Below are 25,538 nucleotides of genomic sequence, written 5' to 3' on the forward strand. Positions count from 1 at the left end.
CAGTTCTATTTTCTGTGGGGGTTTTTTAGTCACTCTCAGGGGATTTTTTTCCTTTCATGACACTAATATTCTAGCTTAACAGATTTCAAGTCAATTCTTCCTTGTTGGCTTGGGAAAGTTTTGCTGGCATTACTGAAATATTCAAAGGAATGGGCAAATGTCAAAAGTATTGGAATAAAAGGTAATTTGGGGAAAAAGTACTTTTGTCTTTCTCTTCCCATCACAATACATCTAGTCATGTCTTTCTTATAGGGATGATAGGTATGTTTTATGTACCTGCCAACATGGAATCTAGAAACTCCAAACTTATAGCCTAGTAAGATCTGACGAACCCCAAGTTTTAGGACTAACTTGTAAATTGGAGACCCCAAAGTTTGTCCTTGTTCCCTTTTCCTGTGAGAATACACCCTGAAGGGAATCTCAGGCTAGCAGTTTCAGACTGAATAATGGACCCCAAGGTAATGACAATCCACTTGAAGTGGAAGCTAAGCCCAAATTGAGTGACTCTTTAGCTCAGTAGGCAGCGTGTAAATCATGTAAGCTGAAGGTCCTGAGTTTGATCCTCGGAAGGAGGGTGTGATATGCTGGGAGAGACTTCTGAAGACAAGAAGAGTCACTAGGCTTCGGCTTCGGCTTCAGCTTGGGCTTAGTCCCCACCTGAACTGGATTGTCTTTCACCTGAGGGTCCATTTTTCAGTCTGAAACTGCTAGCTTGAGATTCCCTACAGGGTGGATTCTCACAGGAACTGGGAACAAAGACAAACTTTGGGTCTTCAACTTAGAAGCTAGTCCTAAAACTTGAGGTTCAATAGATCTTACTAGGCTACAAGTTTGGGGTTTCTAGATTCCATGTTGACATAACATTGTTAACTGGTTCTCAAAAAAAAAAATATATATATATATACACAGAGGGGTAAAAAGGTAAGAAAAGAATACAAAAGCAAAGGGGGAAAGGGGGTATTGAAGTATGTTTTTATTTAATTCAGAGAAGAGGCTAAAAGTCTATCCAGAAAGAACATAGACAAGCAAGAACAAAGAAACATAGACAGAAAGAACAAAGAGCTTTAAAAACTTCAGCTTGAATTAGTATATATACTTTTTAAACATCTGCACATAACAGCAAGGTGTATTTTCACATACAAACCCATTTTGTGTTTTATTATATGTAAATACCCATTTTGTTTGATGTCTCTTAGGTTCAGAATAAAAATAAATATGAAAAAAATGGGTGAAACAGTGTCACTGGGTGGATAGGGGAATAAGAGCTAAGAATAACTCCATGATAATAGACTTCATAGCATGATTGTGGTCTTTGCTTATGGTACTGTAATGGTATTATTATGAAATAACACTGGCTGGGGCAGCCCTAGGTGAGATATATTTTCATATAAAAAGGAATAAGGATACAGTTAATTTAATTTCTTCTACTTGTGAAGTACTTTTCCAAATGGTATGCCCCTCAAAATGCTTTCAGGAAACATCTCACTTTCTTTCAGTTGAAGCCTGTTCTAATATTTTTGTATTTTAACTACTTCATAAAGAAAAAGGGGACTCATTTCTTCCTGGGATTTGTAGAATGAAGATCAAGGGGAGATTCTCGAAATTTCTTTTTTTAAAATATTCTTCATTTAATTCTCTGTACCTTAAGTTGGAAATATATTGCATTTCCTCAGCATGCTATGACTAACAGATATATCCATGCACCTACTGGATCATAGAGTTAAACCAGGCATCAATACTTACCACAGAATGTGGGCTAATATGTGAACAGAGAGTAAAATGGCAGCTACAATTTGGCAGCAAACTCACAGCTTGAGTACACATGCATGAATGCAAGTAAACATACACACCTACACATCCATCCTCAGGACACTCTTGTTTTCCTCCTCTTTAGAGCTGTTAGATCTCTTCTCTAGAATTTCAAATGGCATCTCATCTCATTCTGTCAGTGTAAACTAAAAGGGTCTTCAGAAAATTATCAACCTTGCAAATAAACAATGTCCTGTAGAAAGTAAAGCCAAGCAGGTGGCTCTAGGATAGGAATTATTAGTCTTCAACAGGCAGATACTTGGTAAGAAATGAGAGTTGTGAGGAAATATTTTGTTTCCAGAAAGTGGAGTGAAATGAGAAAAAAAAAAACAAAACCTGACATTGAAATAAAAGTCTCAGTTTAAATTCTTGTACTTACTACCTATGTGAGCCCTAGAGAAGGAACTTAAATTCCTCTTGTCTCATTTTCCTTATCTCAAGCAGGACTTGGAGTCAGGGCCACCTGAGTTCAAATTCTTCCTCAAACATTTATTAATAACTACAGAACTCAGAGCAAGTCACTTAACCTAATGTAAAAGGGAGATGATAATAGTCTACCTCCTGTGGTGGTTGTGATGTTTAAAAGTCATATAAATTTGTAATATAAATTTATAAATGTAAATTTACATGTGTACGTTTTCAAACTTTAAAATTCCATGTAAAGTCTATCTATTCTTCATATTGTCTGTAAAATAAAGGAGGTGGAGGATATGGCCTCTTTCTATCTCTAGATGATGATTTTTAAAATTCTAGCTATTCCCTAAATTTACCTTGTGTAAGTCAATTGTCCTCTATTTTACTCACCTCTAAATTAGGGTATTGGACTTGTTGATCATTAAGATCCTTCTAGCTCTGAATCATGTGATTGCAAATGGAAACTCAAGAAATGGATTTATATTTTACTCATCATTAGCACTTTTTATAATACTTTATAGAACTTTACATATATATATACACATATATATGTAGCACTTTTATATAGCACTTTAAGGTTTACAAAACATCTTATAAATATCTCATTTTATCCTCACAGCAATCCTAGGAAGTTGTTTCCATTACCATCTCCATTTTATAGATATGGCAATTGAATCAGAGAGTGATTAAGATAAGCCCAGCAGCATATAGCTAGTAAATGTCTTGAAATAGGATTAGAACTCAGGTTTGTTTGTTTTTTTACTCCTTTTGAGTTCTTTCCATTCTTCAGCCTAGTTGCCTATAAAAATTAGAAATGATTCATTATTCATTCATTATACCTAATGGATTTTTAAATGACAGTCTTCTTACCACTTTTGCAATTTTTACTTCCATCAATATTTGTGGGACTCGATGATACCAGTATGTCTTCCATTGTTAATGTAAGCCTAATAAGAAAACAGGGCCTCTTGACAATTAACTTTTCAATGATCACAGATCTCCTTGTATCTTTTCAACTTTTTTATCTTGTATCATCAGGGGGGGAAATTGGTTTATATGAAGAAATTAAAGAATCTCATTGGAGGATAGGATCTTAAAGTTGATCATTTCTGACTCCTACCCTTCAAATATTTAAAAAGAACTTTTTCATGTCTTCCCTTCTCTCCAAGTTCTTTCCATTGGCATTCAGATAACCTGATTTTAGTGCCTTCTAAAATCTTGATTTCCTTGCTCCAAATTCTGTCTAGTTTAATATCTTGTCTAAAATGTAGTGCCTTGAACTGAACATACTTCAGAAATGTTTTAACCAGGGCAGAGTATAGTGTGACACTTACTTCCTTGGTCCTGGGCTATGTACCTCTTTATTACTGAAGATCCAAGTTTCATGGACTTTTTAAGCTAATATTTCACTGTTGATTCATATTGAGCTTAGAGTCCATTTATTTTTTCTAACAGATAAGAGCTTACCTGCCATTTAGATAGGTAATGAAACTTCTAATCATTTTTGGCTTAACTTCCTAAAACATATCATACTTCTCCAATTAAAAAATTACATATATATATACAAAATAAATTTAACTTTTTCTTCATGAGTCAAGGCTATAATTATGACTGTTAGTTGGATTGGGCAGTGAAACCCACAATGGTTATTGAGTACATTGATTCCAATGTTCAAGTACAAGTACAATGTACTCCATGGGAAAGAGGTATATAGGGTTTTTCTGTGTACTATCCTGGTGATATGCCTAACTATGTTAAAGTATATAGAGTGATATGTCCCTGTTCTAAATAGTCCAAACTCTTCTGCTTTTTAATTTTTGTGTCTTTTTAAATGTCTTTTTTGGTTTCTTCTGCTCTCTTTCAGTTGTGCCTTCTTGCTTGTATGAGTACTGCTAGAACTTCTCTAACTACTATTACTAGTCTATTACAAACCTTTTAACTAGACTTGTTCAGATTTTGTGGAAAACAAAAGAGAATAGAACCTGAGTAGAGTGACTGATGGATTTTTCTGTGAACAAAGTACTGCAATTTTAGTTCCTAAAATTTTAGTTTCTAAATTAAGAGCATTTATAAAACTGGTTCCATAATCTTTCCTCCTTACTTTAGGATTCTTGATTGTGTTCTGGAGAGTTAAAGTTGAATTCCTTATATATGGGATTTTACTGTTACTTATAGGCAATTGAGATAGGAGGAGTAATCTAGATATCTTTGTTTTCTAAATATATATTCTATTATAACATTATTATTCAAGTCACCTTGTAGAAGGAATGCAGTTTTAGAACCCTCTTCTCCAAAATGTCATATGATAGTATATAGATATCTTGGTAAGATCCAACCAGAGTAAGAAGTTTAGCTCAACAAATTTTGTGGCTTTTATAGTTAATTAGAGTGGAAAGGCTTTAAGAATATTATTGAATTTTTTAAAAAGCTTTAGGCACTAAGGCAATAAAAAGTAGTTTATTTCTTTTATAGTGAAAAAATAGTTATTAAGCACTTATTCTGTGTCAAGTTTTGTGCTGGAGACACAAATAAAAAATGATATAGTCCCTGCTTGCAAGGAACTTATAGCCTTTCATTTTTTTTAAATTAATGGGCATCTTTTCCCCACTGTCCACCTCTCTGCCCCATATAGAGGAAAATAAGCAATAGATATGCATAGTCAAGCAAAACAAATTCCCACATTGGCCATGTCCAGAAATGTGTGTCTCATTTTGCATATTTAGTCCACTCAGGAGAGTTAAGTAGCAGAGAAAATGAGGTTTTTATAATAATCTGGACATGTTGTTCTCTCTTTCTTTGCCCATCCATCCCTTTATAAAAAGAATTATTCGTAAAATGGTAGCATGAAGCTATGTATATGATCTGTAAGGACAAAACACACGACTAAAGAAGTGCTTAGTTGCTGATAAATGAGATGATATATAAGAACTTAGAATAGTTTTTTCTTTGTATAGTCAGTTGGAGAAATTAGATGTTGCCTATTTCAGTAATGATGCTGAGTGGATAATAAGATGCCAGCTGCTGGTGTTCAGGGCTCTGAGCCCCATATTTTCCCTCTCAGTTCCTTTTGGGGAGTTGTGAGGGCAGTAGTGCTATTTCAAGCATACTTTGGCAAAGTAGGTTGAGATTATTCAGCTACACAACATCAGAACAGACATAATGACTTGTTTAAGCTAAACATGGGGACGGTAATTCATTGAAAATCAAAAATAAAATGCTAAGGCTGCAGATTTATAAACCTAGCCTGATAATACTTTCATAATTTCTGCTTGCTGAGTTTTATGTGGAAAATGAATTGCCATAGCTAAGTTTGTGGCAGTTTATAAGGACAGTTAATTAAGGCAGAAATTGACATTAGTCATTTCTTCATAGGCGAATGGAATCGTTTTACCTCTGGTCAGGGATTCTGCATGATAAATATCAGCCTTAATGGCACATACTTTCTTGAATCAGTTGTACAGATTTCCCATTTGTTGCCAATATGTCCAAGCCTAAAGGTTCATCACATCTGCCATTTTTTGCCTGCCATTCATTGCAATTTTAGAGGCTTGGGAAGTAATGGAAACTTATTCATTCTTATTTGCCAGTTAAAGAACTGCTCAAAGAAATGTTTCATTTTCTATCGGGGACTTCAAAAAAACTCTCATTGAAGAATATTTTGTAGAGTGTGTATGTGTGTCTTTTGTGCATGTGTCTTTTGCAGCTCTTGTGTTATTTATATATTCCCCAAGAGGCAACATGGATGGGTAGGCAATACCTTGAGAAATGAAATTCAAAATCAGCTTGGAAATGACATTATTAAGAGATCACTTCTTAAGTAGGCTGGATTCCCAGAATGAAAATGTGATCTACAGGAAGATTTTGGAAAATGGCAGAAAGGGAAGAAATCATCTCAAAATCACAGAGTAATGATAACAAAATCAAGAATAGGATACTGTTTATTTTATTTTTTAATCCTCGCTTTCTTTCTTAGTATGAATTCTCAGATAGAAGAGGATCAAGGTGGAGGCAGTTGAGGATTAGTGATTTGCCCAGGGTCACACAGCTAGGAAGGGCCTGAGATCAGATTGGAATCCAGGTCCTCCCAACTCCAGGCCAGGGACACTTAGCGGCCCTGTAAATTTACTTTAAATACATTAATAAAATTGGTGCCTGCCTATATTAACAAAAAAATTGGAATGGCTCCTGACATCAAAGAGAATGACATTGAATACCATTATAATGAAATGAGTAAAATCAAGGAATATTCAGATTTAAGTGTTAAGATCTAATATTAGTAAATTATGATTTATACACACATACATATAAGGCTGCAACTCCTACTTTGTGGGAGCCATAGCTACTGAAGACATAGAAAAGGAAGTTCATGACACCAAAGTTCTTAGAACTTTCAAATGGTTCAAAATCAGAAAGAGACATGATTTTATCAAGGGAATTGACATTAAAAGAGATGCATTACCATATGCATTCGTGTGGTACCCTAAGGAGAAGAGGGCCTTTTCATATACCTTAGAGCAGAAACCTCATATATATGTTATTTTTCCCTGTCAACTTATGAGCTTTTTGAAAGTGAGGACTATCTTTTCTATAAATCCCTAATGCTTAGTATAGTGCTTTCCCATAGTAGACATTTAATAAATGTTTTGATTGATTGATAGTCTTTAATAAATTATTGTTTAGTCAGTTATATGAATTTAAAGAAAACTAATGAAGTTTAATATAAGATTATTTAAAGGTTTCACTTAATGAAGTTATGTGGCAGAGTATGTTTTTTAAAGTTATATATAAAATTTTAATGGCAATTTATTATATTCTCCCTGATCACTACTTGAAATAAAATGCTGCACTGGGAAGTAATTATGAATGCTTCTAATTTGATTTATCCTAGCTATACTGGAATTATAGGGCAGCTAGGTGGCTCAGTGGGTAGAGGACCAGGATCAAAGTTAGGTAAACTCATTGTCCTTGATTCAAATGTGGCCTCAGATACTAGCTGTGTGAACATGGCCAAGTCATTTAACTCTGTTTGCCTCAGGTTCCTCCTATGTAAAATGAGCTAGAGAAGGAAATGGCAAACCCCTCTATTTTCTTTGCCTAGAAAACTTCAAAAATGGAGTCAAAAAGAAACCCTAACTGAATGACAACTGGAGTTAGGACTTGTTCTGAAGCTGCTAAATTGGTCTGACAAGAATTAATCTGATTTGACACTGATTCACTGGGTGAACATTCAAATGATTATTGTGGGTTCTAGGAACTCCTGATTAGTGGTAGGTGGAAGAAGCTTGAGGCTAAAACTTTTCTGCACTCACTATCATCTAATCTAAAAAGGGAGAGGAGTTGTGTGATCATGACAGAGAAACTATGCTAGGTGGAAAGAAGGGAAATAGATATTATGGTTGTATCCTCAAGGGTTCCCCAGGATCTGAAGTCAGCACATAAATATTAACCAAAGCATCATACACCCTTAATCTAAGGACTAATGAAACTGGACATTCACACCCAAAGACCAGTGTAAGGATGATATTTGAAAATAAGTAAACTTTACTTCTTATCTCTAAACGAATAAAACAATAATTATTTTCTAATATCATCCTTACACCATCAAGTTTAAGAAAGTAACAATAAAATATTTAACCCATTGATTGATTATTTCCAATTCTTTTAGTTAATATTTATTAACAGTAGAGGGATATACTGATATTTGTTGATTGGTCCCAGCCACTGTTTATGTGATTCCCTTTGTCACTGGTCAGGACTGATAATCACAAAATTGCAAGAACCTCAGAATTATTTATTTGAAGGCTTCCCTTTGATTGGTTGATTTTGATAGACTGTGGAATGAAATAGTAGTACCATGGTTATATCCTCTTGTCACCACCTCAAACTTTATTTTCTGCCAGTCAATTATATGACCTAAAGTAGAGAAGATGAAACGCAGACAATGCCAAAGATTCATCTATATTTAATCTTAAGTACTCTTTTCTTCTCATTTGTTTTGGCTCTAGCTTATTAAAATAAGTAGAACATATCATTATCATCATCATCAATTATCATAGCATATATTTAGTGTTTAATGGCTTCCTAGTGATTTCAGGTGTTATCTCATTTGATCAGGAAGACAAAAAGGGTATGTCGGTATTAAGGGGTGGGATGGTAGAAGGATGAAATCTACCTGAATTAATTTAACTTTTCTTGCATATATTCAACATATTTATGTGTGAAATTATTGTCCTGCCTAAAAGGATGTCTTTTTTTTGGCATTCTTCTCCTATATTAGCTAGTGTATTAGTGATCCTTTTAATTTGTTGATGGTTTACTTGCACCCTCAACTGTTTTCTGAATTGATGTCAAGACTCTAGAAGCTTAATCTTACTGCCAAACAATTCAAGCTATTAATGTGGAATGGGGGCTGTCTTGGGAGATAGTGGATTGCAAGCAAGGGTTGGATGATCACTTGTCAGGAATATAGTCATTGGAATTTCCATACAGGTATGGGTTGGTTTGGATGAGTTCTGAGGTCCTTTCCAACTCTTGGCATGCATTGATTTTTTTCAATTAGTTTACTTCAGAGCTCCTGAACAATCTTAGAGTGCCATCTGCTGCTAGTGCTATGGCAATTGTTAATTTCCTGGACTCGACTCAGGCCAATAGTCACCAGTCATTATTATTTAAGAGAATCAGCATTCTTAATACAAAGAAGCTCCCAAAAAGTCTTGGCCAAATGTTTAGTTTATTCAAATTCTAACCTCTTAATGTGAAATTCTTCTGGTAGGGGAATTCTAGAAGAATCCCTATCTTGTGTGTAAAATGAGCTCCCTTACTCCACTATTTAGCTGGGATGTATTTGGGGGGGCAAGAGCACAGGAAAACTTGTCCAACATCTTCCCTCTGGTCCCTGCATAGGAACAAAGGGATGGAGACTGTGATAATTAAAACATACTTTTTCTAGCTATTGACAGACAGTACATGTGTAGAATGTATTTGTGTGTGCTACCCATGTTAATTTATGTCTTCATGAGGTTGCCTAATTGAGACTCTCAGTGCAGCTTTGAGAGTTCTCTTAGGAATCTTACCCATTCTTCTCCAAGGGAAACTAATTCCTGCCTAGAGGCAAGCAGGAGAAGGGGCCATAAGGCTGCTCTCCTCTCCTCAGACAGGGACACTGGCCTAGAATCATAGCTGTCTGCACCTCTGATCTGTTTAGTCATGGGCAATGATTTTCCTTAAGATTTAAGCAGCTTTGCTTAAACAGAGAATAGTGCCCCTAACTGATCCGGGGACTGTTTTTTTTGTGGCATAAATTGTGCTCATATATCCTGTCATGTCTTGATCTGAGACTCTCCCCAGGGAAAGGAGCTCTTTCAATATTCTACCTCAAAAGAAGCTAAACTGCTATACTAACGCTGCAATATATATCCCATAAAATAAAACATTACGGAAGAGGATGACGTGTGGAAGATGCTTTCCTTCTCTGTTGCTCAGAGCCTCTTGTACAATAAATTTAATAGGAAGTGTTGATGAATGACACTTGCAAACAAGTGATTAGATGAACACATTGTTAGCTTCAATATTTATATCAATTTTTTTCTGTTCCTGAATCAGGAAACAGCTGAACATCCTTAAACACATGGTTCTTAAATACTGTACATAAGCTAATGATATGATTTATTCTTTTAACGCTGCATTTTAAAAATTCAGTCTTGCCCTCTAGATAAGCTGGCTCGAAGTCCACATAAAGATGCATAGAATCATAGAATCATCCAATTTTCTACAATTGCTGCAAGAGACCTTAGAGATCATCCAGTCCAACCCCCTCATTTTACAGATGAGGAAATGGACACTCAGGTTAAATGACTTTTCAATTTCAGACAGCTTGTTACACAATTTAGATGTCACCCTCAACTCCGTACTTTCTCTGACACCCTCTCCCATACCCATTCAGTTGTCAAGTCCTATAATTTCTATCTTTACAGTATCTTTCGAATATGTCCCTTTTTCTCCTCTCACAGTGCCACCATTCTGGTGAAGCCCTTCCATCACCTCACACTTGGACTCCTGCAATAGCCTGCTTTAATGATGGTCTTTCTGCCATAAGTCTCTCCTCACCCCAGTCTGTTCTGCCCTCAGCCATCAAAATTACTTCCTAAAGTGAGCATTTGCTTATATCATCCCACCTCTTCAGTAATCCTTAGTGGCTCCCTATTACCTTAGATTAAATCCAGAATCATATATTTGGCTTCTCATTTCTTTCATGACCTTTCTCCTTCCTTCTTTTCTGGAATGTGGAGGAGAGATAATCCCAGACCAATGACCCATAATTCAAGAGTGATGGGGGTCATGGGAGAAGAAGGAATTGGGTCAGCTTCTCTCTTGTTATGTATCTTAAATGAAGCTGATGTGAAATACATTATTTCAGCCTTGCTTTAAAATCACAAAAGCCATGTTAACAATATTAACAATAAACCTATAAAATATCTGAAAATATTACATTGTCCCTATTCTTTGGCTCAAAAAGGATGTAAAGGATGGTTGGCAAATGGAATTTAAAGAGGAAAAATAGCAATAGATAATCATGCCTACATGATCTTTTCATTTTTCTTCTAGGGTGCTTTTTTCTTTTTCAGGCAAATCACCTAGGATATTCAAAATGGCTACATTTATCTTGTTTTATTTTTACTGTCTTTTTTTTTCTTTAAAACTTTTTTTTTTCTTAAGCAAAGGGCAATTTTGTTTTGGCTACAGCCTAGTTAGTAGGCTACATGCAGGGACTGAAATTGCAATCCAGATTTGTTTTCTTTATCTGTCTGCAAAAATGTTGGGTGATGGGGGTTGGGAGGATTAGAAAAGCAATAATGACAAATAGCCAGCCCTCCAGTTCAACATCAGTGAAAATGTGCAGAGAGAGAAAAGAGATAAATGAAATATAAGAATAATCTCCACACCTCATTTTTAGATGACTCTTTCCCCAGAGCTCCCAAAAATAGCAGAACTGATTGATATGAACTTCCTGTCCTTGACGTGTGGAGGCAGAGGTGCTAACAAGCAATGAGATGGCCCAAAGAAAGGAACTGAGCAGGAGGGAAGAAGAGAGGGCATGGTCAGAACCAGTTGCTGAATCATATTATTGACAACACATAGTTCTCCTGGTGGTCACAAAATGTGAAAAATTCTAATTTGACTCTCAACCAAGGATCTGAACTTAAAAAAAAAAATGCGGATCCAATTAGATATTTTTATCTGTACCAGACCCAACATGAATTACTAATAACTGAAGACCTCCAATAAGCAGCTCAGACAAACATCCATGCTGCCAGGCTGATGGATTAATTTTTCTTTTTTAATTGAAATCATTGACAGTGTGGTATAGTAGCAATCCAAGAGTTGCTTGAATGCTAAATTGTAGCCAGGAATACACAAAGGATCATAGAAATAGCAATCAAAGGGGTATCTGAGCCCATTTAATCCAAATGCCTCACTTTATAACTGAGGAAACTGATTTTTAAGGGAAGTTAAGTGATTTACCCCAAAAGCTGAATTTCAGATCAGAATATCTAGATTTTAGTTACCTCCAGCCATTAATGTGCTATCACCTTAAGCAATTTGTTTAATTTCTCTAGGTCCTCACTTTATTCTCAGATTGAAAGTATTTGGTCCCATGATCAGAGCTGCACTTGAAGAAAATCACTTTGGTAACCAAATAAAAGACAAATTACACTCTACAGGAATTTCTTAGGTAGCATGTCTGGAAGATAATACTATTTATTAAACACTTGAAGTTCTGCAAATCACTTTAAGTATCTAATCTATTTGGTCTTCACAACAACTTTATTGGTTAGATGCTATTGTTATTCCCATTTTATAGATGAGGAAACTGAGGCAGAGAGTGGTTAAGTGACATGCCTAAAGGCACGTATACATGTTATATAATTATTCTATGTAATTATTATATTATTGTTAACATAAATATAATAACATTATGATGTTATGTATTAATATTAATATTGTGTGTCTAAAGTCAATTTTGAACTGCTGTCTTCCCCACTGCAAGTCCATCTATGCACTATACCATCTGGATGTCTGAAGCATCTTCTTGATGCTTCTTGAATACCTTCTTTCCAGACAGTCCATTCATTACATTATGGGAGAATTATGATTGTTCATTTCCCCTCGCCTCACCACTGGCCTTCTGATCCTGGAAGCACACTTCTGTCTCTTTGACGCCTTACCCTGGTTGTCTGATTCATGCTAGAACTTCAGTTTTAAGAAAAAGAGTCTAGAGCAGCCATGCCTTCATTCCTTTCTGGCTTCTTTTCTTGATTCCCCAGACTTTCTCTTCCATGCTGTCATCCAGTAGTTCTGCCAGCACCTTTCATTTTCCTTTTCCATGTTTTCTATCCCTCATTAGAATGGAAATTCCTTGAGGGCAGGGACCATCTTTCTTTCTTGTGTTGTGTTTCTAGTATTTAGCACAGTGCCTTGGCACATAGTAAATGCTACAAAAATTTTTATTGATGTGAATGGGTTCATGACTCAATCAATTGATTGATTCTTAGGTTGAGCTGAAATCTACCTCCTTAAAACTTCTATTTATGGTTAGGAAATCCAAACTGAAAAATTTCAGTATGTGAGATAATTATAAATGAATTTGTTTTAGAATACTTATTTATTTAGAATTTTTATTTAGAATAAATGTGCTATAAAGTTAACAAGTCATTTTAGTGGCAATAATAGGAATCATCATCATCAATGTATCTTTCCTGCACCACCAGGATGTTTGCAGTTCCTTGTAGAACATAAAAAGATACATGAGAAATCCCCAATGCTGAGGTAAGAAGACCTGAGTTTAAATCCTATCTTTCCTTTGTGTGACCTTTGAGCAAGCTGCTTAGGCTTTTTAGAGCCTCAGTGGGTTAATCTGTAAAATGAGGCTGTTGGAAGAGACGATATTTAAGTTCTTTTCATCAAAATCTTTTGGTTCTAAGATATTCTAGGAACTTGGGTTCCTCCTAGGCAAATGGAATTCCTTGAGGGGTTGTCCTCTAAAAAATGAACAGATTCCTTTCCTAAGAGGTTCCTCTAAAAATTCTATCATTATTAAAAGGTGGAAAAAAGGTAGAGAATGTTATTCTGTTACAAACTAGATTATTTTCTTTTAAAAAATAAAATACAATTCTTTAGATTATTTTATTTTTGACAATGTTTTTATGCCAATATGTTATTTTTTAAATTAAATTTTCTTTCATGAACATCATCTTCTCTCCATCCAAAATCTCCCCTTATATCACTGAAAAAGCAAGAAAGACAAAAACCTTTACATACATGTCTAGACAAAAGAAATGTAGTCTCTCTTGCCTCCATCCCAAAATATGCCTTAATTTGTATGTTGAGTCCATTGTCTCTTTATCAGAAAGTTTGTAGCATGTTTTACCATGAGTCCTCTGGGATTATAGTTGCTTGATGTATTGATTAAATTTCCTAAGCCTTTCAAAGGTGTTAATCTTTATAATTTTGTTGTAAGTGTATAAATTATTCTCAATGTGTTCTCTGTATTCTCTATCAGTTCACACAAGCTTTCCTAGGTTCTACAGAATCTATCCCCCTCACCATTTCTTACAACACAATAGTATTTTATCACATTTATATAACATTACTTGTTTAGCCATTCCCCAGTTGAGGAGAACCTTTTCACTTTCCAATTCTTTGCTATCACAAAAAGGTGTCATTTTTTTTCTACAGATGAGTTCTTTTCCTCTCTGAGGTAAAGAATTAATAATGATATTGCTGGATCAAAGGGTTTTCACAGGTTTTGGCCATAGTTCCAACTTGCTTTGCAGAATTGCTGAACCAGTTTACAATTCTACCAGAATTACATTAATGTACCTGTTTTCCCCACAGTTTTTAGCCAATCTAATGGATGTGAGGTGGCACCTTGTAGTTTTAATTTGCATTTCTCTAATTACTAGAGACCCAAAGCATTTTTTCACATGGCTATTGATAGATTGACTTTCTTGCTCTGAAAACTTCATATTCTTTAAAAACTTACCAATTAAGGAATGCCTCTTATTCATGTAAGACTAAAAATGAATGAATACTCCAAGAATTTAAATTTATAGGATTTAATAACAACAAAGTGAGAAAGGGGTTTCCTCAGTTGAGTGAGCAGAGCAAAGAGGCAGAGACCCACACCTGTTGCTCTCAAGCAAAAGCAAAAGCCCCCCAGCATGGGTTTCAGCAAAATTTATAAACAAATCCATGCAAGGGCTCAACACAGGGACATAAGACAAGGGGACCCCGGGGAATAGTAAAAATTCTGGGAAATGAAGTAACCCATCCACAATATTTTTTTTAAAACCCACATTCATAAAGCTGTTAAGCTAGATGAAAACTTAGAGCTGTCTCTTTAATTTTACAGATAAAAAGAAATCAAGGCTAAGAGAGGCTAAGGGACTTGTCCAAAATCACTAAGAGTGTTGGCTTTTTTTTCTAAGTAGGTAGTCCAGTGGAAGTGAGGTAGAACCATGGGTCTCCTGATTCCTGGTCCAGTTCTTTTTTTCAACTAAACAATGCTGCCCACCCTCATAAAAGCATATTTTTTTATCCTTGTCATTGGCTTCCTTCTAGTCTACTGGAATAGTGTTATAAAAAGTTACTGGGAAAATATAATAACTTGTTTAGAGAAAATGAATGAGATCAGTAAAAGAGGAAGCCTGTTATTAGTGAAACTCAGGTTGTCTGGCATTCATTTTATTGTACTTATTATTCTATTGAGCCTTGTAAAGGTTAAGGAGCAGACATGCTACAGTACTTTTTCATGGGTTCATTTTATCAGTGGCCTCCCCTTCCTTCCATCAGACCTTTTTTTCACAAAAAAAGGAAAATGAAAAATATAAGTACCATAATTCCATTTAAAGCACTACATACTAGCTGTATAGGGAAATAGATGTATTTGGTGTTGCTAATTACAGTACACTATGCCCCGAGCTAAGTGCCAGAAAAATGCCTCAAAATCAGAACTTTCTCCTTCTTAAGGACATGGTCCTCAACCTCAGTCTGGTTCTTTCAAAATAAAACATTTGGGTTCTGAATTTCTCTGATCCCAAGTAGAGACTGATGACCCTCAGAATCCTGGCTGGAAACCTAGTGTTTTGTGCTACTGATATTTATATGGGATTTTAATGTTTCCAAATGACTTTCAAGTACATTTTCATTTGGGTATCACAGCATCCCTGTGAAAAAGGTACTACAGGTGATATTATCCCTGTTTTGCAAAGGGGGAAACTTAAGATCAGGGAAATTGTGACTTGCCCAAGGTCCTAGAGCTAATAAATCCCAGAGGTGGGATTTGAATTCATCTCTTCCTTACTCCTGGTCTGCATGGTTTTCTGCTACTAAGAGATCTCTTAGCATTATAAGACAAATCTTATAATATTTATATATTGTATAATATATATTATAATATAAAATCCTGATCAACAAACATGTGTTTACATTCATTACTCAGCAACATGAAAGAAAGCCTTATTTAGGGAATTGGACTTAGGTAGAAATGCCAGGATAAGATGAGGCTGCAGCTTGGAAAGTTGCCCTCCCCAACCCAAGGAGAAAAAGATCATTTGATAGCTTCTTATTTAAAGCACCCTGGGTATCAAAGAGAATTCATTTTTTTCTTTTCCCTTGGAGTGACAACATGGTTTAGGGGATAAAGAACCAGGCTGGAATCTAGCCTTGAGTTCAAAGCTAGCCTCTGAAATATAATGACTGAGTGACCTTCAAGTCAGTTAAATTCCCAAGTGTTCTGGCCAACTCTCTGAGACTAAGTTATGGAGAAGATGGCAGCCTGCATTGGTAGAAGGAGTATCCTACCCTGATTAAAGCACACTCCATGCCTATGGAGACTGTACTAGAAAGCTATGGAGAACTCATAGAATAAAGAATCTGCTTCTAGAGAGGTAAAGTGAGATTATCCAGTAAGATTTATACCCAAATCCTCTAAAGCCCAAAGAACCCTAGCCATAGCACTATCAAGAATTCCCATTTCAGGACTCATTACACAGGCTAGGTGGCTCAGTGGATAGAGAACCAGGCTTGGAGATAGGAATTCCTGGGTTCAAATCAGATACTTCCTAGCAAAATGGCCCTGGGCAAGTCACTTCTCCCTAACTTAATTATTTGTTTAGCCCTTACCACTCTTCTTCCTTGGAACCAATACCCAGTATTGATTCTACGACAGAAAGTAAATGTTTTTAAAAAATAAAAAAAGAGATCTCATTACAACTAAATTTCTTTGTCAAGCCAAGTTGTGAATTATTGTGCCTAAAAGCTTTTTTCCCCCTTTGCTTTATTTAAAGAGCAGTTATATTGGATTTATTGCTTTTCCTCTGATTGAAGTGTTTCTATTCTTTTCTATTTTTAACCTGGTCCCTGAGTCAGACCCCCTTAGGCTTTGAACTTTCTTGTGGGAATGTTTGAGAAAACAGAGAGTGGAAGAAAAAAAGAAAGTTAAAGTAGTTTTCCCAGGAAAGCCCTGGTTGGCAGTGTCACCCTTTCATATCACCTTGCTTCTGGCCATAAAGGACTTGTTAAGGGGAGAAAGAAGGCAAGAAAGAAGCATGATCCTTCCCACCTTTGGGGCTGAGTCTCCCTGCTTTCCCCAGTGGTGAAATCTGCTGTGAGGCAGGCTCTAAAGAGCCACCATAGTCCACCCTAAAAAGATCAGTTCACTAGACCAACAGCAGCACAAGGAACACCTTGGTCAGGCCAGAACTTAGGTCACTCAAGGTTCAGTCTTGGCCTGGGAATCCTCAGTTCCATCAGTTACTCCTGAGTCGGCTCTCATTATCCTTTCATGGTTCAGCTCTAGCATGTCTCACCATGAAATCCTACCCCTCATGGCCTTCCTAACAAGAATTCAAGTGGCTGAAATTTCTTGTCCTGGAACAAATCTCCCTGCCTTGGAGCAAAGCTACATTCACAACACAAGTTGCTTCTCTGACCCATCCTCTGACACTACACTTCTCAATTTTTCCTTACTCAGTTTTTACCCTTATTCTCCAAAAATAAAAAAGTCCTCATCCTGGTCTCACCCGGCCTCCCCACTTTTCTGATTTTTTTTTATCGTTGCTTTGGAAGCTGAAGTGGTGGGGACTGGCCTCCCAAAGCAACTAAGGGCATCTCTATATACATGGTGACACGTACCCAAATATTCATGACTTTCCAAGTTTAATTCAGTCATCAAGATGTCGAGTACGCCAAGAAATATCGAATCTTATTTTCAAAACTTTAGATTGGCCTTTGAACAGATGATGTTATTTCTCAATGAATAAATTCTTCCAAAGGTTATTACAACTATGCATGAGATGATAGTGCCCAATGCAATGATCTTCATGTTCTTTTTGCAATGTCAGATTTTATATTTCTCTTTTAACTCCGTTTATTAATATAATCCTTATTCAGAAATGGGTTTTTGTGGGGGGGGATCAATAATTACCTTTGTCACTATTTATTTAATGAATGTATTGAAAGACTCCATTAAATTATAATGTCTCATTACTGATATCTTTATAATAGATTTTTAAAATTATAGTGTGAACCAGTTATCCATTTCAAAGAAGATACAATGGAGAGATCAGCACATGCACAATGAAATTACTCCTGATTTAGCTAATGCAATATTCATGAGAATTCTGTGAACATGATCACATTTAATCCTAGAAAATAAGAATAAAAATGAACATTTTAAAATGCAATTATCCCTTAGTTGGAAAGTTCAGAAAATTTTTATTGTTTCTATAATTGAAATGACTCAGTATCTTGTCAACATAGTCAGTTAGATAAAGGGTGCTAGATGTGCTAGATAGAGCACAAGGCCTGGAGTCAGATCTGGCCTCAAACACTTACTAGCTGTGCGATCCTCAGGGAGACCTTTAGCCTCTGTTTGCCTCAGTTTTCTCAACTGTAAAATGGGGAAAACAAAGTACCTAGTTCCCAGAGTTGTTGTGAAGATCAAATGAGATCAATTGAGCACATTCTTAGCACAGAGTAGGTGCTTGTTTCCTTCCTTCCTTCCTTCCTTCCTTCCTTCCTTCTAACCCATCTTAAGTATGAAGCAGAAATACAAATTCAAAAAGAAAAACAAGTTACCCTTATCCATCTTTTTGATGTATATCATATAAATTCATTCCCTTTGTTGTCCATATGGATAATTTTTTTATTCTTCTTAGGAGAAAAAAATTTTTCCAATATCTTTCTGACACTATATTTCTTAATTATTTTCTATTACAAATCACAAATCATTTTCAATCACAAAAATCATTCTCAATCATAAATGATACTTATTCCATCCCCACATGGTTTAAAACTCTTCAGGTAGGTCTCTTTATTATAAAAGTTTTTCATTCCATGTAATTTGGAAATTATAAATATTCAATGTGATGCTACCTCTCAGAAATACCCTTGTTATGTTTATGTCTGATATCTGGAAAGTTGTGGGAGGCAGTGCTTTTTATATAATAATGCTCTAAGATAAGAAGAAACAATAATAAAAGGCCTTCATTTTAAATGTCATTCATATATACCTTGTGGATGAGAGCTATATGCTTTTACATAATTTTTTTAGATGAATACATTATTGAATTACTGAAAAAAATAATAATGCCCCAATTCCAGTTGTTTATTTGCTGAATGTTCAAATCTATTTTGGAGTCTCTATTTGTAGTATGGAGAGTTATCTGTTAAGGTTATTGTATGTAATGCTTATCCCCTGGTTTTGTCTTTTGAAGCAGCTGGTAGAGGCTATTTTCTGTATGACCACCAATGATATGGCAAATATATATAGAGACACACATATATGTAATATATAGACACCCATACATATATACACACAGATGTACATTTGTTTATATATATATACTGTATATATGTATATGTATATACATGTATGTAGATATACAAATGTGTACTTGTATATATAGACATATATATAACTCAATTTATTCCCATTTAATATTGATCTCAGGTAAGATATAAAAACAATTATTAAAAACAACAACTTTTAAATTCTTACTCAAACCAGATACTTCCTACATGTGTGTATGTGTGTATGTGTGGGGTATCCAAAAAAAATTGCATTAAAGGTTTCCCTCAAAATAATGTTACTCACTTTGTAGGCAATTGGTTGTATATTGTGCCATCTTCAAGCAAGCTGGCATGTTCTCATAGGACATCCGTGTCATGAGTCCATACATGCTTTAAATTCATTCCAGTAAATAGAAGAGAGAAGCTTTCTAGTGTTATTATCTGAAAGACCTTCTTTTATTGTTATCTAAATCCACCTGACAGTCCAACCCTTTTAGGACATCTTTCAGCCTACTTTAATGTCTTGAGTCAGCTTAGGGGCATGCTATTTGTTATTCAAAGTAACATACTGGATAGAGAATTAGTCTTAGATTCAAGATGACTTTGGTTTGAGTCCAGCCTTTGCTACATATTGACTGACCCTTGGCAAGTCAACTAAATCTCTAAATACCTCAAGCACTTCTCAATGACTTTAAACTACAGAGATGGTATATGTTGCTTTGGTAGAAGAATTGCTTTCCTAGGAATTCCTTACTATGATGAAGTTTGAAAACAAGTTCATTTTAAACAGAAAGATAAACACACTGTCATAATATTCCCCTCCCCAAAAAGAAAACAAACAAATGGGCAAATTTCATTACTAGTCTTTTTGTTTCTAAATTTAAAAAAAAAAACACTACATTTTTCTGTCATATGTCAAATGAAAGCATATAACTTTCTTCACTCAAAGTGTTTAAAATTATTTTCTTCTATACTTAAGTAGTAGATGTCTTATTTTTAACATCTGTGTCTTAGTTCCTTTGTGTCAGAGAAAATGGTGGACTTTGATTCCTAAGGAGATATGGTCAATGCATGAGAAAATTAACTAAGAAATAATGGCTTGAGGCAGTATTGGCATCAAAAAGGGGAAGCAGAATGCCATAATGGGGTCAAACCAAAGAGTTTACTGAGTCAAAGTGGTTCGTGCAGCCATAATGAATCAAGGTCTCCATCAGTGGTTGAGTGGATGTGGAAGCTCAACATGGAGAAGGTCAAAAAATGTCCCAGGCAGAGTACTTGCCCAAGAGAGACATCCTTTCTTTTCTCTTATTTGTAACTTTATATTTTGGAAGAAAGACCACTGGGCAGGAAGGTCAAGAGATTTGGCTTGTACTTGTTCTGTGTCCCCGATGAAATCACTTTACTTTGCTGGGCCTTGGTTTCCACATTTTGAATAACAGCATTGAACTGGATGATCTCTTAAGTTCCCCACCAGCATTTGATGGTTCTATGGACAGTGCCCACATTCCCCACATTTGTATATATTTATTTGCAAGTGGAATCAGTGAAGTAGAAATAAATGTTTTGATCCAATTTCATCAATTATTAAGAAAAATAATTTCAAGTCCCATTTTTCTTCCCATGGAAATAAAAAGAAGGATATTAAAATTCCTATGTGTAAAATCCATGAAAAGATGCCTGTTTATTTGGGCAATCGTTCTCCTCAGTGGGTGCCTCTGGGAAAAGAAGGCAAATTAATTCCCTTGAAAGTTTCTGATTTGGAATATCAATTATCCATGAAAGAGATGCCCCAGACATAGCAAAATGTCAAGAACCTTTTCTCCATGGTATACAACTCTTCTGAAGTGAAATAAAAAGCAAAAAAAAAAATTCTTAGAAACACTTTGTGATATACCAGACTGCATATATTTCATTCTTATCAAATAATAACTAATTAGCATTACTTCCTTCTGATTTCCTCTCCTTTCTTCTCACTTTACAGCACCAGGGAAAGATTGGAGTTAAATTTAATGTCGGAACAGATGACATCGCCATTGAAGAGAACAATGCAATCATTAATGATGGGAAATACCATGTAGTACGTTTCACGAGGAGTGGCGGTAATGCTACGTTACAGGTGGACAGCTGGCCAGTGATCGAGCGTTATCCTGCAGGTAAGGCAGTGAATATGTATCTGTGAATGCCTTATTAAAAAATAAATAAAGGACAACAAGCACTGTTTTGCGTCCGTCTCACCAAATTCCAGATATTCTGATAAACCATTAAATACTTATTGCAAAGTTAGGGTCATTTGAATGTGATGCTATCCTAAACTGTTCTGGACACAGTGTGTAGTAATGGCATTGCATGAGGGAAATTGAAGGCACACTTTATCTTCTGTAAAATTCAAAACATCATTGAAATAAGAGAAATGTAAACCTAAAAGACACAACAAGGTTAAAGCTCTATTTATTGGATTGTTAAACATTTAAACATTAAACAAAGGGAAGGTTTTGACAAAAGTAATAGAGTAAATTTTAAAAATTGCTGGGAAAATATCATAAAATATTCTCTTGGGAGAAATGTTTCTATCATTTTGATGCAATTGCTGAAAATCAAAGAACATTAGGGAGGGCCATGGATCAACAGCACAAAAGCATCTAACTATTAATGTTATTCATAATTAATTAAAAGTAAATTTATATAAAGGCAACCTGAGTCCTCTATCACATAGCCACTGTGTTCACAGGGAGTGAACATCACTATTACTATTCATTTCAAATGTAAATGTACTTCTTGTTTCAAATAAGCACTGGGTCAATATTAGTCATTTGAAAATCACCTTGAAGCTATTCACTAAATTTGTCAGCACCACACCATTAAAACAAAAGCAATCTTAAGCAGAAATATAAGCAAAGATTTCTTTTAGGTGTACATTTTACCTCTTTAAAAGCCCACCTAACTTATCATGGCCATAGTTTATTTAAAAGAAATAATCTGAAATATCCATTCAGAAAAGATTAGCATTTTATTTCAAGGATCTCCTCTCTCCACGTTTGAGTGAAAATTCTGACACCCTATGCATTCTCTTTATTCCCTGCCTCTTTTCCCAACAATATAATAGAATAACATCCACAAGAATACACATAGAAGAGAAATAAACTTATTTAAAACTGAGGTGAAAGAAAATAGCTATAAAAGTCAGAACTGTAAACCAGTCCCAGGAATCTAACATGCTAAGGATGTTCAATCAGGGTATTTTTTCCCCTTTATCTAGGAAGTTAGTTGAATAACTAAATATTACTTTGCTTTCACACTATAATCAATGTAGTAAAGGCTCTAAGAAAAATGATTTTAAAACCATCTAAACTAAGACAGAATTAAATGTAGTTTTCTGAAAAAAATAATGCCATATTTTAAGAGAGTTTTGCACATAAAAAATAATAGGTAACTTCATTACCCCACATTTATATATATATATATATATATATATATATATATATATATATTTTAAAGAAAAAATAGAAGAGAGAGCAAAAGAGAAAGGGTTGTTATGAAAAAAAGGTCATGTCAGTTGAAATTTTGCCACATGGTAGTCTGCTACTCCTAACAAACTATAGGGACTCATTGGAACCTAAGGATGGGTATGGGATCTTATAGATTGAAGTAGAATTATTAATTATGAATTTATAACTATATGGATATAAAGGCATAATTTCAAGGTAATAAACATTCTAATCTGGTGGATGAGCTGGAAATAATAATGGGTGCTGGCACTTAGATAGTTACTTGGCCAACTTTTACTCAAAGACTTATTCACTTATGGCCACAGGATATATTTGGCTATTTATCACAGCTGGGTTTTTTGAGAGCTATTCCAGGGCAGAGGAGGAATTGTGTACTTTCTCACCACTTTCTAAACAGATCCTTGGATTCTCAAAAATAAGTGATATTAGGAAACCTTTCAGTATGCTTATGAAAGTAGTAGGGACATTGTATTTTCTATAATAATAACCAGTATTATTTTGTAAAGCATCAGTTGGTTGATTATTAATAGCTTACATTTGTATGATACTTTATTCATATTATATGAGTTTGATCTTTGCTAAAACTCCGAAAAAGTCACTCCTTTTATTTCTATTTTACAGTTAAGGAAACTAAGGCTCAGTGAGTTTAAGCAAGTTGTTTAAGGTCACACAGATAGCAAGGATCTAGAGAGGAATTTAAATTCAACTCTTCCAGACTCCAATTCCAGAATTCTATCTATAATGCCATGCTTAATTATTATAAAAACATTGTACTAGACACTGTGGGGATATAAAGTATTAAGATGTATTACCCTTGGGAAACTTACAGTCCAGATGGAATTACCAGGCATGTTATATTTATACATAAACATGTTTAAAAGAACTTTAGTAAGCCAACTTAATTATTTGAAAATTATTTTTATTAATTAGCCAACATATGTTTATCAGGATAGTAATAAGACAGTAACTATCTAAAGCAAGTTTAGAAAACCTTCAGCTTTGGCAATATCATATAGTCAAACCTGAATTTAGAATTTACAAGGTGTGTGGGGGTTATATTTCAGTTTTCTGGAATTAGCATTTTGTTATTGTTGTATGGGTTTTGTTTTTAGTTTTATGCTTAGCAGCAAGAACCAGGATATCACTTTTGAAAATGGGTTTGTGGTATAACTATTTTTAATTTGATAATTTGTCATTAGAAAGACATTGTTATACTTTGGAATGGCTGCTAAACTGATGCACTCAATACCATGTCCTGTCATTGGAGGGCAGGAACCAATGAACTATCTTCAATTCTCCTTAAAGTGCTTGCACTGAAAAATATAGGTAATAAAGGTTGAAATTAGCAATTAAGTATGGCACTCAACCTTCCATTATTGGGCATTGTGGTAAGCACATTTATATGAAGCAATACATCTGGCAACTCCAGTGGGTCTTTAATGAAATGTACCCAAACCATTGACCAGTGGCATTAGCCCTAATTGTCTGGAAGACTTTCTTACAGAGGCTAATTGTTATGAGTAGGTTTTATACTCTTTGGAATATAAGCAATGCTCATATAACCCAATAATCCTCACTTGTAGAACAAATATGGAAATTTCTGAATAGTAAGCTTGCTTTCCTGAGCACAAATAAAAAGGGAGAATAAGTCATAATGCATTTAACAGATAAGAAAGAAGTTCTTTCCTGGAATTTGCTATTTAAACTCTGAAATATAATGCATCACTAATCTCTGATAGGGTACTAATTAGAGTTCCCTAGTAAAAGTTTTGCTCTGTCAATAAAAATAGGTCTCTTCTCATAACAATAAATTGTGAAGCCTAACATCATTTTAGTTTCCCACCTTAATAATTTCTCAGATAAATCAGGGTTAACTGTTCATTATAACTCACAGCTCCTAAAAGAAAAAAAAAGAAAAAGAAAAACCCATCATGTAATGTATTAAGAGGAACCCTTTGTGTTTCCTGCCACAATGTCAAATATATATTTTCTCCAAATAAATAAGCAAATCTAATGAACAAATATTTATTGAACACCCTTTATATGTAAAGCTTTCTGTGTCCTAGGTAGCCTGTAAGAGCTCAGTTGATAGAACACCTCATTCAAAATCAGAAAAACCTGAATTCTGGTCCTGATTCAGACTCTTACTAGCCATGTGACACCAGATAAGACATTTAAACTCCTATATCCTCAGCTACCTCAGATGTAAAATGAAGATAAGATTAGTATTAACTTTAGAGGGTTATTTTAAGAATAACATGAAATAATGTATATAATTTTGAAAACCTTAAAGTACTCTATAAAAATTGGTCATTATTATTTAAAGCATTGCCCCCAGGAAGTATATAGTCTAGTTAGGGAGAAAAGGTATAAACAAAAATTTAAATAATAACAAATGCAAAGGTTGTGACTATCTACCAAATGAATAGTATAGAATATGAAACATAATAGCACAAATTATTTTGGTTTTATATTCGTGTGATACTACACATTACAGACTTAATAAATATTTATTGCAGAGACTCTACATCTCCAGAGTCTTCTACTAGATGCTTAGTGTTTGTTGAATTGAATCTGGAACAATAGGGTAGAAAGAGATCTCAGTGGGCTGAAATGGCAGGAAGCATTCATTTGGAAAGAATGCTCTGATTTGGCCTCAAAGCATGAGTGGGATTTGGATCCACTAAGATGAGTGAGAAAATCATTCCAATTGATGAAACTATACATGCTACTAGAGCACAGGGAATGCTTCTTCTGTTGCTAAATGAAATCCCTACCTCTAAAGTATGGCAGGTACAAGTTAGTTTAGAAAGATGGGATTTTGTAAAGTATATTAAAAGGGTTAATTCATGAATCCCAAATATTTCTATATGAGGAAGATGGTAGAATATTTTGAAATTTTTCACCAAAATTCTGCAGTGGAGGGCAGCAGGGTGATATTCTTGTCATGAAAGT

General features: G+C 34.9%; 1 protein-coding gene across 48 annotated transcripts in view; it reads left to right on the forward strand.

The window, feature by feature from the left end:
- Positions 1-25,538, forward strand: part of NRXN1 (neurexin 1) — a 1,454,617-nt gene that overhangs the window by 1,192,334 nt on the left and 236,745 nt on the right. For all 48 annotated transcript variants that reach the window (XM_003339683.3, XM_056823682.1, XM_056823689.1 and 45 more), the window contains one exon: positions 21,059-21,230. In XM_003339683.3, the coding sequence (XP_003339731.1) occupies positions 21,059-21,230 (172 nt within the window). The remainder of the gene's footprint in view (positions 1-21,058; positions 21,231-25,538) is intronic.

This window comes from Monodelphis domestica, chromosome 1 (genome assembly GCF_027887165.1).
Source record: "Monodelphis domestica isolate mMonDom1 chromosome 1, mMonDom1.pri, whole genome shotgun sequence".
Classification (NCBI taxonomy): Eukaryota; Metazoa; Chordata; class Mammalia; order Didelphimorphia; family Didelphidae; genus Monodelphis; species Monodelphis domestica.